General features: G+C 41.9%; 1 protein-coding gene across 1 annotated transcript in view; it reads left to right on the top strand.

Moving 5' to 3' along the window:
- Nucleotides 1-14,794, top strand: part of tex11 (testis expressed 11) — a 330,058-nt gene that overhangs the window by 283,601 nt on the left and 31,663 nt on the right. Inside the window, exon 24 of the mRNA XM_059651258.1 lies at nucleotides 13,729-13,837. Within this exon, the coding sequence (XP_059507241.1) occupies nucleotides 13,729-13,837 (109 nt within the window). The remainder of the gene's footprint in view (nucleotides 1-13,728; nucleotides 13,838-14,794) is intronic.

The raw sequence follows: 14,794 nt of genomic DNA, 5'->3' as shown, positions 1-14,794 counted from the left end.
GAGTACCGACACATTTAGTGGGCTAAATGATTTCCTGTGATGCTGTGACTCTCTGACAGCTTCGTGTAGTTGAATATAATGTAGGCCTCCCACGAGCCTCCAGCATTTAGTCTATTAAGTGGCTACCTCTGAAGGAATTAACCTTTATTGGGCTGATGTAATAGTTACTTGTCAGACAAGTAATGCAGATGTTTCTGTCAATTTTATCCAGGGAGTAATAGCCTTCTTCTAAATAATTAACTCTCTTGTTATGAAGATGCATCATATTTGACATTGCCTGGAGAACTTAAGTTTTGAAGGATTGTGATAAAAGAAACTTATTTTGATTTTTGTGGACATATATAGAGTTATGCAGCGCAGAGGAAGCCCTAATATGCTATCGCTTTCCTGTCCCACTTTCCTGCTCAAGGTCCATTGCCCTGAATGTTATGACACTGCTCATCCAGAGTTTAAAAGGTTTAAACCTTTTAAGGGTTATGAGGTTCCCGACCTCACCTACCCTACCAAACAATGCATTCTAGACTCCCACCACTCTCTGAATGAAAACGTTTTTCTTCAAATTCCCTCTCAACCTCCTGCCTTTCACTTTAAAATTATACCTCCTTGTTTTTGACCCTTCAACTAAGGAGAACTGCTGCTTTCTATTCACCCTGTCCATGCCCCTCATAATCATGTATATCTCTTTTAGGATCCTCCCCCCACCCCAAACAACCTTCTCTGCTCTTCATGGTTGGAATGCTTCAAAGACCTGGTAATCACATCCTTCATATAGTGTGATGACCAACACTGTGCACACTATTCCAGCGCTAGTTGTTATGTACCTTTCCAACATGAACTCCCTGCCCCTATAGTCTGTGCCACGATTGATAAAAGCATGCATCCCAAATGCCTTCTGAAGTATTCTTTTGACTGTTCTACAACCTTAAGGAATCTGTGGACAGGTGATCTAAGATCCTTCCCGTGTTCCTCTGAGCGTCCTAGTGTCTTGCTATTCATTGAGTACTGTCTTGTCTTGTTCCTCCTTCCAAAGTGCTTCACCTGACATTTATCAGGGTTAAATTCAATCTGTCATTGATCTGCCCATCTAATCAACCCATTTATATTCTGCTATAACCTAACACCTTGCATCTTACACTGTCAACAACCTGGTCAATCTTTGTGTCATCTGCAAGCTTATCATTCCTCCCTCTTCTCATCTACATTATTTATAAATATCCCAAACAATAATGGACACAGCCCTGTGTTACATTACTGTACACCAGGGTCCAGTCTTACAAACAGTATAAAGCAGCATCTTTTGTCTCCTGTCACTAAACCAATTTTGGGTCCATCTTGCCAAGTTACCTTAGATCCCACGCGTTTTACCTTCGTTATCAGCTTCCCATGTGGGACCCTGTCAGAAGTCTTTCTGAAATGCATTTAAACTATGTCAGCTGACCTACCCTCATCCAAGTACTTGGTCACCAACTCAAAAATTTCTGCTAGATTCTACAATGTTAGACATGACCTCTCTCTGCCAAAGCCATGCTGATTATCCCTGATCAAATTTGCCCCTCTCTGAATGGAAGTTAATTTACACCTCCTTGACAATAAAGGATATTCTATTCTAGTTTCCCCACCACTGTTGTTAGACTCAGTAGTCTGTCGTTCTCCAGTGTGTCCCTACCACCCTTCTTATGAATTGGAACCACATTAGTTGTCCTCCAGTCCTCTGGTACTTCACCTGTGCCCAGAAATGATTTTAAAAATTAGGCCAAGGTCCCTGTAATTTCCTCCCTCATCTCCCAAAACAGCCTGGGATACATTTCTTCCTGGAATGGTTTCTTCAGAGGGCGTAATTGAAAATTCACAGTGAATACTTCTTTGTAACAAGGCTTCCTGTAAGTCACATGACAGGGGTAATTGCATGCTTTGCTACAGACCCTGTGTGACTGGCTGCAGAATGATGGTATTATCAAGCTGAACAGGAAAAAAATGTGCTCAGAATCAACTGAATTCGAGAGAACAGGTGCCCAGCTCATCTCTCTCATTTCTGAAATAGAAATTCTCTAAAAGAGTCTAGGGTGAAACCTATTTATTAAATTGAAAGACTGTATGAAAAAAGTCTCAAGATTTTATTTCCTGAGCAAACTGTGTCTTGAAGACATCTTCAACACGTGCTCGAACATTGGAGCAGCAGACTTCAGAATATCCGTTTGTTTATCCTTTTGCTTCAAAAATAACCCATTAGCCAAAGTGCTTGTTTTTTGTCTGAAAGCCAGTTTCTGCAGAGAAATATATATTTCTATTTCCTTGAATAGAATTCATGTGTTTGCACATGAGTTTGAGATAATTGAAGGGATAAGCATTTGTATTTGCATATTATTTGACATTGTTATCCAATTATTGCATCGTTCTTAAATACGTTTTGTTTTGATAATCAGCCCATAATTGTATTGATTAAGAAATCTCAGATCTCTTCGTTTGAAATCTGACGTGGATAGTGTATTTAATTAGTTATCACAGTAACTTGAAGAAGTATTTTTATGTTTATGTTGCAACCCATAGAGTATCCATGCCCTTCGTGATTTTATAAACCTCTATAAGGTCATCCCTTAGCCTCCAATGCTCCAGGGAAAATAACCTCTGTCTGTTCAGCCTGTCATTGTAGCTCAAACCGTCCTGGCACATTCCTCTCAAATCATTTTCGAAACTTTTCAAGTCTCACGACATCCTTCCTATGACAGGGAGACCAGAACTGAACACAGTATTCCAGAAGTAGCCTAACCGATGCCCTGTACAGGTACAACATAACCTCACACTCAATGCAGTGATAACTAACGGCAAGCATACCAAGTGCCACCTTCACTATTGTATCTACCTGCGTTTCCACTTGCAATGAATGATGAACGATGAACTTACACTCCAAGATTGCTTTGTTCAGCAAGATTCCCCAGGACCCTACCATTAAGTGTATAAGACTCGTCCTGATTTGCCTTTCCAAAATACAGCAATTATCTAAAATGTAACTCCATCTACCATTCCGCAGTCATTGGCCCATCTGATCGAGATCCTGTTGTACTGAGGCAGCCTCCTTCGCTGTCTATTAAATCTCCAATTTTGGTGTCATCTGCAAACTTATTAACCATGTCTCCTATGTTCCTGACCAAATCATTTATATAAATGATGTAAAGCAGTGGATTAATCACCAGTCCTTGTGGCACACAACTGGTGACAGGCCTCCAGTCTGAAAAGCAACCCTCCATCACCACTAGGCCCGAAACGTCAGCTTTTGTGCTCCTGAGATACTGCTTGGCCTGCTGTGTTCATCCAGCCTCACATTTTATTATCTTGGAATTCTCCAGCATCTGCAATTCCCATTATCTCCATCACCACCCTCTGCCTTCTACCTTCGAGGCAGTTCTGTATCCAGGTAGCTAATTGTATTCCATGCGATCTAATTGTTAACTAATTGTTAATATTGTTAACTAGTCTATCAAGAGGAACCTTGTTGAATGCCTTACTGAAGTCCATATAGATCACGTCCACCACTCTGTCCTCACCAATTCTGTTTGTTACATCTTCAAATAACTTAATCAAGTTAGTGAGGCACGATTTCCCACGCACAAACCCATGTTGACTTTCCCTAATCAGTCCTTACCTTTCCAAATACATGTCAGTCCTGTCCCTCAGGATTCCCTCCAACAATTTGTCCATCACTAATGTCAGGTTCACCGGTCTGTAGTTCTCTGGCTTTTCTTTAACACCTTCCTTAAAAAGTGGCACAGCATTAACCAACCTCCAATCTGCTGGCTATCGATGATGCACATATCTCAGCAGGGGACCCAGCAATCATTTCGCTAGCTTCCCACCGAGTTCTAGAGTACACCCGATCAGGTCCTGGGGATTTATCCATCTTTATGCATGTTAAGGCGCCCAGCACCACCACCTGTTCTGTACTATTGGACAGTTTTTAAAATGTTGCTATTTATTTGTCCTTGTTCTGTATTTTCCATATCCTTCTCCACCATAAACACTTTTGCAAAACAATTGTTTAGCAGCTCTGTCATCTCTTGTGGTTCCACACATAGGTGGCCTTGCTGATCTTTTAAGGGGCCCTATTCTCTCCCTAGTTAACATGTTGTCCTTAACGTGTCTGTAAAATCCCTTTTGGATTCTCCTTAACCCCTTGTTGCCAAAACTATATCATGCCTGCTTTTTGCCCTCCTGATTTTCCCTTTTAAGTATAATCCTCCTGCCTGTATATTCTTTTGGGAAGTCATTTAATCTCTGTCTATATCTGACATATGCTTCCTTCTAATTCTTGACCAAAACCCCAATTTCTGTAGTTATCCAGCATTTCTTAACCTACAAACCTTGCCATTCACCCTAACAGGAGTATACTGCCTCTGGACTCTTTGTTATCTCACTTTTGAAGACTTCCCATTTTCCAACCATCCCCTTAACTGCAAACACCCACCCCCAATCAACTTTTGAAAATTCTTGCCTAATACTATCAAAATTGGCCTTCCTCCAGTTTAGAACTTTAACTTTTAGATCCAATCCATCCTTTCCCATCACTAGTTTTACAACTTTTTTTAACACCTTCTTTGCTAGCCTATCTACCTCCATCTCCACTTTCAATGAACTGTGAACTTGCACTCCAAGGTCTCTGTTGAGCAAGACTCCAGGACCCCACCATTAAGTGTATAAGACCTGCCCTGATTTGCCTTTCCAAAGCCAACTACTGGAATTATGGTCAGTGGCCCCAAAGTGCTTCCCCACTGACACTTCAGTCACCTGCCTTCCCAAGAGTAGGTAAAGTTTTGCACCTTTTCTAGTAAATACATCTGCACACTGAATCAGAAAAATTTTCCTGCACTCACTTAACAAAGTTGTCTCCATCCAGGCCTTTAACACTATGGCAGCCCCAGTCTGTGCTTGGAAAGTTAAAATTCTCTACCATAAGTATGTTATAATTCTTACAAATAACTGAGATCTCCTTACAAATTTGTTTCTCAATTTCCTGCTGACTATGGGTGATCTACAGCACAATCCCAATAAGGTGATCATTACTTTTTCATTTCTCGGTTCTACCCAAATAACATTCTTGGATATATTCCCAGGAATAGCCTCCTCAAGTACGGCCATAATGTTATCCCTAATCAAAATCACCACTTTCCCCCTCCTTTTACTCCTGTTTCTATTCTTCCGATAACACCTATACCCTGAAACATTAAGCTGCCAATTTTGACCATCCCCGAGCCATGTCTCTATAATTGCTATGATGTCTCAGTCCCATGTTTCCAACCATGCCCTGAGTCCAGCTGCCTTACCTGTTAGGCCTCTTGCATCGAAATAAATGCAGTTTTATTTCAGTCCTATCTTTGTTCTCAGCCTTGTTTCTGCCAGCGCTGTCTGTTGACTTGCTCCTTTCCCCAACTATACCAGTATCAGATTGATCTCGTTCCCCATTTATGTCCCTGAGCCCTACCTCCCCCCACATCTTGCTAGTTGAAATTCTCCCAAACAGCTCTCGCAAATCTCCCCCCAGTAGATCAGTTTCCTTCCAATTCAGATAAAATTCTTCCTTCTTATACAGGTCACTTCTCCCCCAGGAGACATTCCAATCATCCAAAAATGTGAATCCTTCTCCCCTGCATCATCATCTCAGTCACGCATTCATCTACCCTATCTCCTATTCCTACCCTCACTAGCTTGTGGCATCAGGAATAATCGAGATATTACTACCCTCGAGAACATCGTTTTCAAATACCTGCCTAACCTACTATATCCTTTCCTCTAAATTTCATCTTATGTCGTTCGTTCTTACTGGCCCCTCTCCCCTTTGAGAATATTCTGCACCCTCTCTGAGATATCCTTGGTCCTAGCACCAGGGAGACAACACACCCTTCTCATGTCTCACTGTCAGCCGCAGAAACGTCTGTTTGTGCATCTGACTAGAGAGTCCCCTGTCACAATCGTTGCTTGGAGCCTGAAGTATCCCTCATTGTATGAGAGCCAGTCTTAGTACTAGAAACCTAGCTATCAGTGCTGCATTCCCCTGAGAGCCCATCACCCACTACGTTTCCAAAACAGCATACGTGTTTGAGATGGGAATAGCCATAGGAGACTCCTACACTACCTGCCTCCCTCTCCTACCTTTCCTTGAGGTAACCCGTCTCTCTGACTGTACCTTCAGCTTATCTCCCTTCCTGCAACAGTCATCTGTCACATCCCCTTGCTCCTGTAAATTCCTTGAGATAGTAAGAAATGCAGATGCTGGAGTCACAGATAACACCGTGTGAGGCTGGAGGAACACAGCAAGCCAGGCAGCATCAGAGAAGCAGGAAAGTTGACGTTTTGGTTTAGGACCTAAATAAGGGTCTGATGCTGACTGGCCTACTGTGTTCCTCCAGCCCCTCCTGTAAATTTGTCATTGCCTATAACTGTCGATTCGATCAATCCTTGCGATCCAATAGGATTTGCAAGAATGCACACTTCCTGCAGACATAATCATCAGTAACATGGAAATACTCCTTAACTCCCATATCCAACAAAAAGAGCACATCATTCTACTAAAGGCCAACTTTGCACCTTAAAAATCTACAGTCCTAGAAAGAAGCAAAGTCTTAACTGCTCAAAAAACACTGCTCCAGGTTAACTCAGTACCTCTGTTTTTGCATTTTAAAAATTTGGTCAAGAGACAGATCTCAATAAAAACATACAATCAAAAAACAACCCACTGTACGTACTATTGTAGAATTACAAAAGCAACAGTAAGTTTCCTGTTTAAAACTAGTTACTTAACTGCTCACCTGTTGTGTGCTCCCCCACACAGGTTTCTCCAAATCAGCTGAGAATTTCACTGTTTATTTACCTTAGACAAATTCTAATGCCCAGAGGTACTTGAAACCAAACAGCAGAGGCCGTTAGCTGTGCAGGCTTGCTGCTGGATCACATAGCAGTATAGGTTAATTTCTCCTTTTGATTCAGTTCCCATGTGGTCATTGCCTTTGTCTCTCTTGCTCCTTTTCAAAATGCCGTTGTCTTAATCTCTTTTTTTTACCACAAAGTTCTGCCGCAATTTTGTACTGTCAGCTTTCTTGGATTACCCAGAATCCTCCTTAGAGTATCAATGATAATGGGAACTGCAGATGCTGGAGAATCCAAGATAATAAAGTGTGGAGCTGGATGAACACAGCAGGCCAAGCAGCATCTCAGGAGCACAAAAGCTGACGTTTCGGGCCTAGAACCTTCATCAGAGAATGAAGGGTCTAGGCCCGAAACGTCAGCTTTTGTGCTCCTGAGATGCTGCTTGGCCTGCTGTGTTCATCCAGCTCCACACTTTATTATCCTCCTTTAGAGTATTGTTATTTATAATGTTAGAAGGTTGTTAGTTAAGTGCTGCATAAGGTTGTTGCCTGGTTACAGCCCTCAATAGCAGTTATTGACTCAGCACAACGAGGAAAAGAATCAAGCCTGTATCAACAATCGACTTTATTGGTTAGTTAAAAGACATACAATTCAAACCATTTTGTTAAGAAAGAGTAAAACAGGCATGTAATTCATACAAGACTAAGCTCTGTGCGCACACCCACTAGGTTTCTGAGACATTTCCTGAATTGTCAAAATACTCGAATACGATTTCATGCTGGTCAGGTGATCCCTTAGGTCCCCAGTGTAGTGTCCACGCTTTCAACGTAGGGTTTCTACTTCGATGAAGATTGATCTCCAGAGTTTTCACTGCTTGCACACCCTAGACCCTTCATTTTTATTTTTTTCCTTCCTAAAATGTGATATCTTACTTTCGTTAGCTCTGGCTCATCTGAGCTTGTGTCCTTTTGTTAGACACTGCAGTCCAAGGTCACTGGTAACATAACTTCATTATTCTTCTACCAAATAAGGATATATACCTTATGTCACTTCCCTTGCTTCTTGTTCCAACTGGTTCCACTCAGCATAAACCAGCAGCTGAGACTTGGGTTACTTCAGTTCACAAGCTGCTGTTTTTATGTGAGCAGCCCCTTGCCAACAAAATGAACTACTAACTTGCCAAGCCTCTTGTAATCTAACAGGAAATTGTTTCTCTGTCATTTGGTATAGTCACCATGACAAGGAAGAAGAGTATTTTGCTTATTATGTCCATGCATGTGTGATGATCCACCAATCTTGGCAGTTTGACTCAATGCTGCAAATGGCAATAATATGATAATTGCAGATCTGACAAAATAGATCTAATAAAATCTAAAAGAGTGGTGAGCCTACGGCATTTGTAACCACAGACTGTAGTCAAGGCCAAAGCATTGTTTGATTTCAAGAAGGAGTTGGTTGTAGTACTTGTGGCTAAAAGGTTCAAAGGGTATAGGGGAAATGTGCGAACAGGCTATTGAGTGAGTAATCATAATGAATGGCGGAGTAGGTTTGAAGCCTCAAATGGCCAGTGCCTGCTCCTGTTTTCTGTGTTGCCAGAGTTATATCAGATCCTTTATAATGCTGGGCACATAAGAAATTTTTTTGCGTAGGAGGTCCCAGCTCGGCCGATCATGGATACCAATTTTAAGGGCTGAGTAGTAATTCTTAGCCTATATGAATCTTAAAGGAATTTCCAGAGATATCAGCAGTAGTATAAGATGTTCTCTTCATTTTGATTTTTGAGCATAAGAGAGCTCAGCTATGCAGCTTATTCTTAGTAGGGTTTCCTCCAACTAGTCGTTTTTAGCAAGCTTTGCTCTAGCATTACTTCAAGCCAGTCACTGTTCAAAACAGCAGGGTTCTACAGCAACTTCTAAAGCAGTTAATAGCCATCATATTTTTAGGAATTCCTTCAATTGCCTCTTTTAAACCATTTTAGCTTTGAACAACAAGCTTCGAATAAATCTCTTTTTTGCAATCCTTCAAAACTTTAGTTCTTGAAGTACTATTAAATACAGTGTCTTTACCCTAAAGTTATATGATGTCTGGTGAGCAGCCCCAGTCAATGCATTGTATTTTTTGAAATCTTTATCTCTGCACTCCTTGAATTGAATTGGATTAGCTTTATTGTTGTTTGTACTCAAATGAATGCAAATGAGTACAGTGAAAAGTTTACAAGTTGTCACCTAAGGTACCAATTTAATTACAAGATATAGATTCTTCAGTGCCAATTCTTAGGAAAACAGAATTGGAAAAATAAAGAAATAAAACATGCAGCATTACAGTTTGTAGGAACAAATTAGAAATCACAGACATAAAAGCTTCAGAGCAACAGTTCTTCCAACCCAGCCCAACACTGGTACCTAGCAGCCAGTCTTCAGCAGACTCCAGACTGTGCTGGGCTTCACTTAAGGCCAGAAGTTCACGCTAAGGGCATCCCAAGATTGCTGTGGGCCTCCAAAAGACCATGACACTGCCTTGCTGAGAGATTGCCACGCTGGGCTGAGAAACTACTATGTCGGGCCAAGAGGTCACCTTGCTGTGCTCATGTTGAGGCCGGGAGCCCCAGTCTGCGTGGAGGCCAGGAGTTTGGTATGTCACCAAGAAGAGAGAGGAAAAAAATCTCAAAAGAGAAGAAAAGAAAAAGAAACAGACAGAGCAGACGAAGTCTGGCTGAAGCATTCTACTTTGCCAGCAACTTGGAAAGGATTTTCTGTTGATGGATAAATGTTTTCTTATTTATATGATTGTAAGCAATGTAAATTTGGTTGATTTCATCTGCATTTTTCTGTTTGAGAGACAGCAGCAGTCAGTGAGACAGGGCAGTAACACGGCATGGTACTGCTGTTTGGTGCTTTTTCAGGCTTCAGCCAGCATGTGGAATCTGAGTGCCGTGCATTACTGTCCCTCATAATAGACAGCAGGTGTAGAGCAGTCGTGAGGCACCTCTTTTACACTCTTTAGTCATGACTGGCCATCGCTGTTTGAGTTTGTATGAGTTGTTAGATTGCCCTTAAACGCTTGTGCGTCCTGCGTTTAATCTGAGAGAGATGGCTGTTTGAGGAACTTCACGCAGTCGGCCACTGTTGTTTTATGTAGTATTGACATGTGGACTTGCATTATAAGTGACGCTATACATCCTTGAAAAGCTGTTTTGATAAAATGAATCTTTGCCTACAGCAATGTGTGGATTGATCACTGATTCCGTCCTCTCACCCAAAAAGTAGTTATAAATGAATACACTACACACGGTGGACCCTACCATACCAAACTTGGTGTTGCCCGCATTAAAGTGCAATGCCTTTTTCTAGAGTCAATGCTGTTATAGTTCGAGGATTCATGACATCCAATGCTATCTACTGTAAGGAATGAGTTGCTGATGAGAGATGAGCAATATTTGGCCATACAACTTATTTCTTCCTTGCCATAAGTAAAGAGGCTGCTCATATGTCAAACATATATGACTTCTCCAGATCTTACAGCTGTGAAGAGACTAGAGCAAACATTTTAAGAGTATAAGTGATCGTATGTTTAAAAAGCACAAGATTATTTAGTGAAGTATCACCTGCACCACCTATGCACCCTCAGTAAATGTTTTCTTTTCTCTCTTTCTTTTCCTCCCGCTATATTGAAGAGCTGTCCCAACATCTATAGATGGTGTGGAGGAAGCCTACTTTATAGTTGATCGTGTTGGCCTGAAGACGCTAAGTGGATGCGTGTACTACCAAACCGTGTAGAGATAATGAGCAGTGGTGGACCTATGTGTATAGAGTAACAGGAAAAATGGCAGCATCTTAGCCTTGCCAATCAAGAAGGTCATTTACCTCCTTTTTGGCACTGCTGAATATTGCTTTTCACCCTGATGCCACATTGACCTAGGCTGCTATCTCTGTCCAGGCTGATTCTGTCTGGTGGTGTTGGCCTACTTTGGTCTGGAGGAAACAGCACTGTCCTTCTCATGACCACTCTGACCATTAACACCTCTAGGTCTCTGCGTGCAAAACTTCTAGCTACCAGCTTTCCTTTCTGGATCACGTTCTCTGTGATGAGAGTTTGTCAGCACACTGTGAAAAGCAGTTCGTGGCTTGCTGTATGTGAAGTGCTTTGCAGCTTTGTGCCAGCAGCCTGAATGTTGCAATGCCCTGACAGTGGCAAACATTTCCATCACAATTACAACACAATTGTAAGAGTCAGTTGCTGAACTAATGAAGATTGCACAAGGAGAGTTTAGTGAACTATGGCAGGCCGCACCAAAAGAAAACTGTCAGAAAATGGAAAAGTTCAGCCTTTAGTTGACTAAGGTCGAGCAGTGGATGTGGTGTACATGGACTTCAGCAAGGCATTTGATAAGGTTCCCCACAGCAGGCTCATCCATAAAGTCAGGAGCTATGGGCTACAGGGTGATTTGGCTGTCTGGATACAGAATTGGTTGTCTGACAGGAGGCAGAGAGTGGTTGTACATGTTAAGTATTCTGCCTGGAGGTCAGTGCTGAGTGGTGTCCCGCAGGTCTCTGTTCTTGGGCCTCTGCTCTTTGTAGTTTTTATAAATGACTTGGATGAGGAGGTTGAGGGGTGGGTTAGTATGTTTGCTGCTGACACAAAGGTAGGAGGTGCCGTTGATAGTATCGAGGGCTATTGCAGGCTTCAGCAAGACATTGACAGAATGCAGAGCTGGGCTGAGAAATGGCAGATGGAGTTCAACCTGGATAAATGTGAAGTGATGCATTTTGGAAGGTCAAACTTAAATGCTGAATATAGGGTTAAAGGCAGGATTCTTGGCAGTGTGGAGGATCAGCGGGATCTTGGTGTTCAAGTGCATAGCTCCCTCAAAGTTGCCACCCAGGTGGATAAGGCTGTTAAGAAAGCATATGGTGTTTTGGCTTTCATTAACAGGGGGATTGAGTTTAAGAGCCGCGAGGTTATGCTGCAGCTCTTCAAAACCCTGGTGAGACCACACTTGGAATATTGTGTCCAGTTCTGGTCGCCCTATTATAGGAAAGATGTGGAGGCTTTGGAGAGGGTGCAAAGGAGGTTTACCAGGATGCTGCCTGGACTGGAGGGCTTGTCTTACGAGGAGAGGTTGACTGAGCTCGAACTTTTCTCTCTGGAGAGGAGGAGGAAGAGAGCTGACCTGATCGAGGTGTACAAGGTAATGAGAGGCATGGATAGATTCGATAGCCGGAGACTTTTCCCCAGGGCAGGATTGAGGGGCCACGAGGGGTCGTAGTTTTAAGGTGTTAGGAGGAAGGTATAGAGGAGACGTCAGAGGGAGATTCTTCACCCAGAGAGTTGCGAGCGTATGGAATAGTTTACCAGTGGTAGCCATGGAAGCGGAGTCATTAGTGACATCTAAGCGACTGCTGGACATGCACATGGACAGCAGTGAATTGAGGGGAATGTAGGTTAGGTTATTTAATTTTTGAATTAGGATTATTCCACAGCACAACATTGTGGGCCGAAGGGCATGTACTGTGCTGTACTTTTCTATGTTCTCAGTTCTATTTTCAATTCATGTGCTTTCAGTTTTCACAGCCACAAATCTTATAAAAGATTGTACTGTACATGGTGAGCAACCAGTCCCCATAGTGATGATAGCTCTATCAGTTAGCTGGTTAGATCACTTTACCTGTCAGCTATCTATCTGAATTCTAGCCTACCAACCACTCCCTCATTCAACTAGGTCACCATATCCAGGTTAATCCTTCAAGTCTGGACCTACGCCCAGTGCACCTCACACACCTGAACTGAGGCAGGCTACCTAAATTGTTAAAATGGATGAGTAGTGACAGCAAGGAGCAGCTGGAAGCTGGTTGGACCATCCCCTGTGCAGGTTCTCGGGTGTGGCTGTTTAGATTCATGCCACACCGACCACTGGGCTAGCCAGGCTTGCTAATGCAAAGAAATGCTCCCAGATCGAGTACAACTCATCTGCCAGCTTTTGCCACTGTAGCCCCTCCCACCTTTAAAAAGAAAGTTCTGACATCTTCTTTTCTGAGGTGTAGGGTGAGTTGCAGTTGAAGTTTTTCACCTAACACTTGTTATGTCCAGTGCTCTTGCAGTGAATGGGGAGGAAGGCATTAAGCAGCGTTCAATCATGAGGTTAATGTTAATCCATTTTTTAAAAATACAATCTTATGGCAAAATTGTTTTCATTTCGCGTGTTTTTGTTTAGAACATCTATTTTAAGAAACCCAAATAAGCATGCTAAATAATGAATATCTTAATTTGCTGTGATACAAAGTCACTAATGCAATATCGCTCCATTTACTAGATATTATAGATAGATGTAGATTGAGGATCCTGGAACTGTGTTCATTAGAGTTTAGAAGGTTGAGGGGAGATCTAATAGAAACTTACAAGATAATGCATGGCTTAGAAAGGGTGGACACTGGGAAGTTGTTTCTGTTAGGCAGGGAGACTAGGACCTGTGGGTACAGCCTTAGAATTAGAGGGGGTCAATTTAGAATGGAAATGAGGAGACATTTCTTCAGCCAGAGAGTGGTGGGCCTGTGGAATTCATTGCCACGGAACGCAGTGGAGGCCGGGACGTTAAATGTCTTCAAGGCAGAGATTGATAAATTCTTGCTCTTGCAAGGAATTAAGGGCTACGGGAAGAGTGTGGGTAAGTGGAGTTGAAATGCCCATCAGCCATGATTAAATGGCGGAGTGGTCTCAATGGGCCGAATGGCCTTACTTCCACTCCTATGTCTTATGGTCTTATATCTGGAAAACAAATAGAATAGTACCTTAGATGAAATTGCCATCAGTCTTTGGATATGTACTGTCTCTCCACTAGAAAAAGTTAATTGCTTTTTATTTTCTTGTAAATTAAAGCATTAGCCATGGAATCGCCTGCTCACTTCCCATCAGTTTGTAAAAAGGCCTTGAAAATTGCCTTATCTCTTCAAAAGAAGCAGCCTGATAAAGATGTGATACGATGCAGGTCAGTAGCCAAGCCAGAGGAATATACAATCACATTTGAATCTATTAACTAATTTAACCTTCTCCAAAGTTGAAATTGTTAAGCATTGCCTCTATTTCATTGATTTATACTTTACATAGTTGTTACAATTCTCTTTGATCTGTTGAAGAATCTGACTGCATTATGACACCACTACCAAGTTCAGTTGATACAATAACAGACGGATGAAGCCATTCAGGTCCATCCACACAACACAGTCTTTTATTATAGCATATTTTGTATTATGCAACATAAATGTGCCCTAAATCATCTAAGGTAATGTGCTCTCCAGGGAAATTTGGAAAACAAGAATTCTTCTGATTTGTTCACGGGACGTGGACGTCGCTGGCTAGGCTAGCATTTATTGTCCATCCCTAATTACTCATAGGGCAGTTAAGTGTCAGCCACATTGATGTGAATCTGGGGGCACATGTAGGCCAAATCAGATAAGGATGGCAGCTTCCTTCCCTAAAGGACACTGGTAAACCGGCAATAGTTTTATGGTCATTGTTAGATTCTTCTAGATTTTTATTGAATTCAAATTCCACCATCTCTGTGGTGGGATTCAAGCCAGGGTCTCCACAACATTAACTGGGTTTCTGGATTATTCTCTCCTTTGATACAGATTCTATAATTTTCTTGCTACTCATGTTAGGTTTTTTTTAATCTATACAGTATTTATTCAAATGTGTTTGATTCCTTTGGAACTACACTTTATTCTTATAATTGATTAGCAATGTGTCATGACACCTCTGCTAACTCTGTTGTAGGTTGTTTTAACATGCATTATGGTTGTATATCCAAGGACCAGGGGCCCCTCAATCTCTGATAGAATCAAAATAAGGCATAAACTAAGTGTATCCATTTCATCATGTCCACTTGATCTATCTCTGATAATTACCACAACAAAATCATTACTTAGTATTTCTGTGATCTCTT

This window comes from Stegostoma tigrinum, chromosome 15 (genome assembly GCF_030684315.1).
Source record: "Stegostoma tigrinum isolate sSteTig4 chromosome 15, sSteTig4.hap1, whole genome shotgun sequence".
NCBI classification, from domain to species: domain Eukaryota; kingdom Metazoa; phylum Chordata; class Chondrichthyes; order Orectolobiformes; family Stegostomatidae; genus Stegostoma; species Stegostoma tigrinum.
This window is presented reverse-complemented; position numbering and strand designations above follow the sequence as displayed.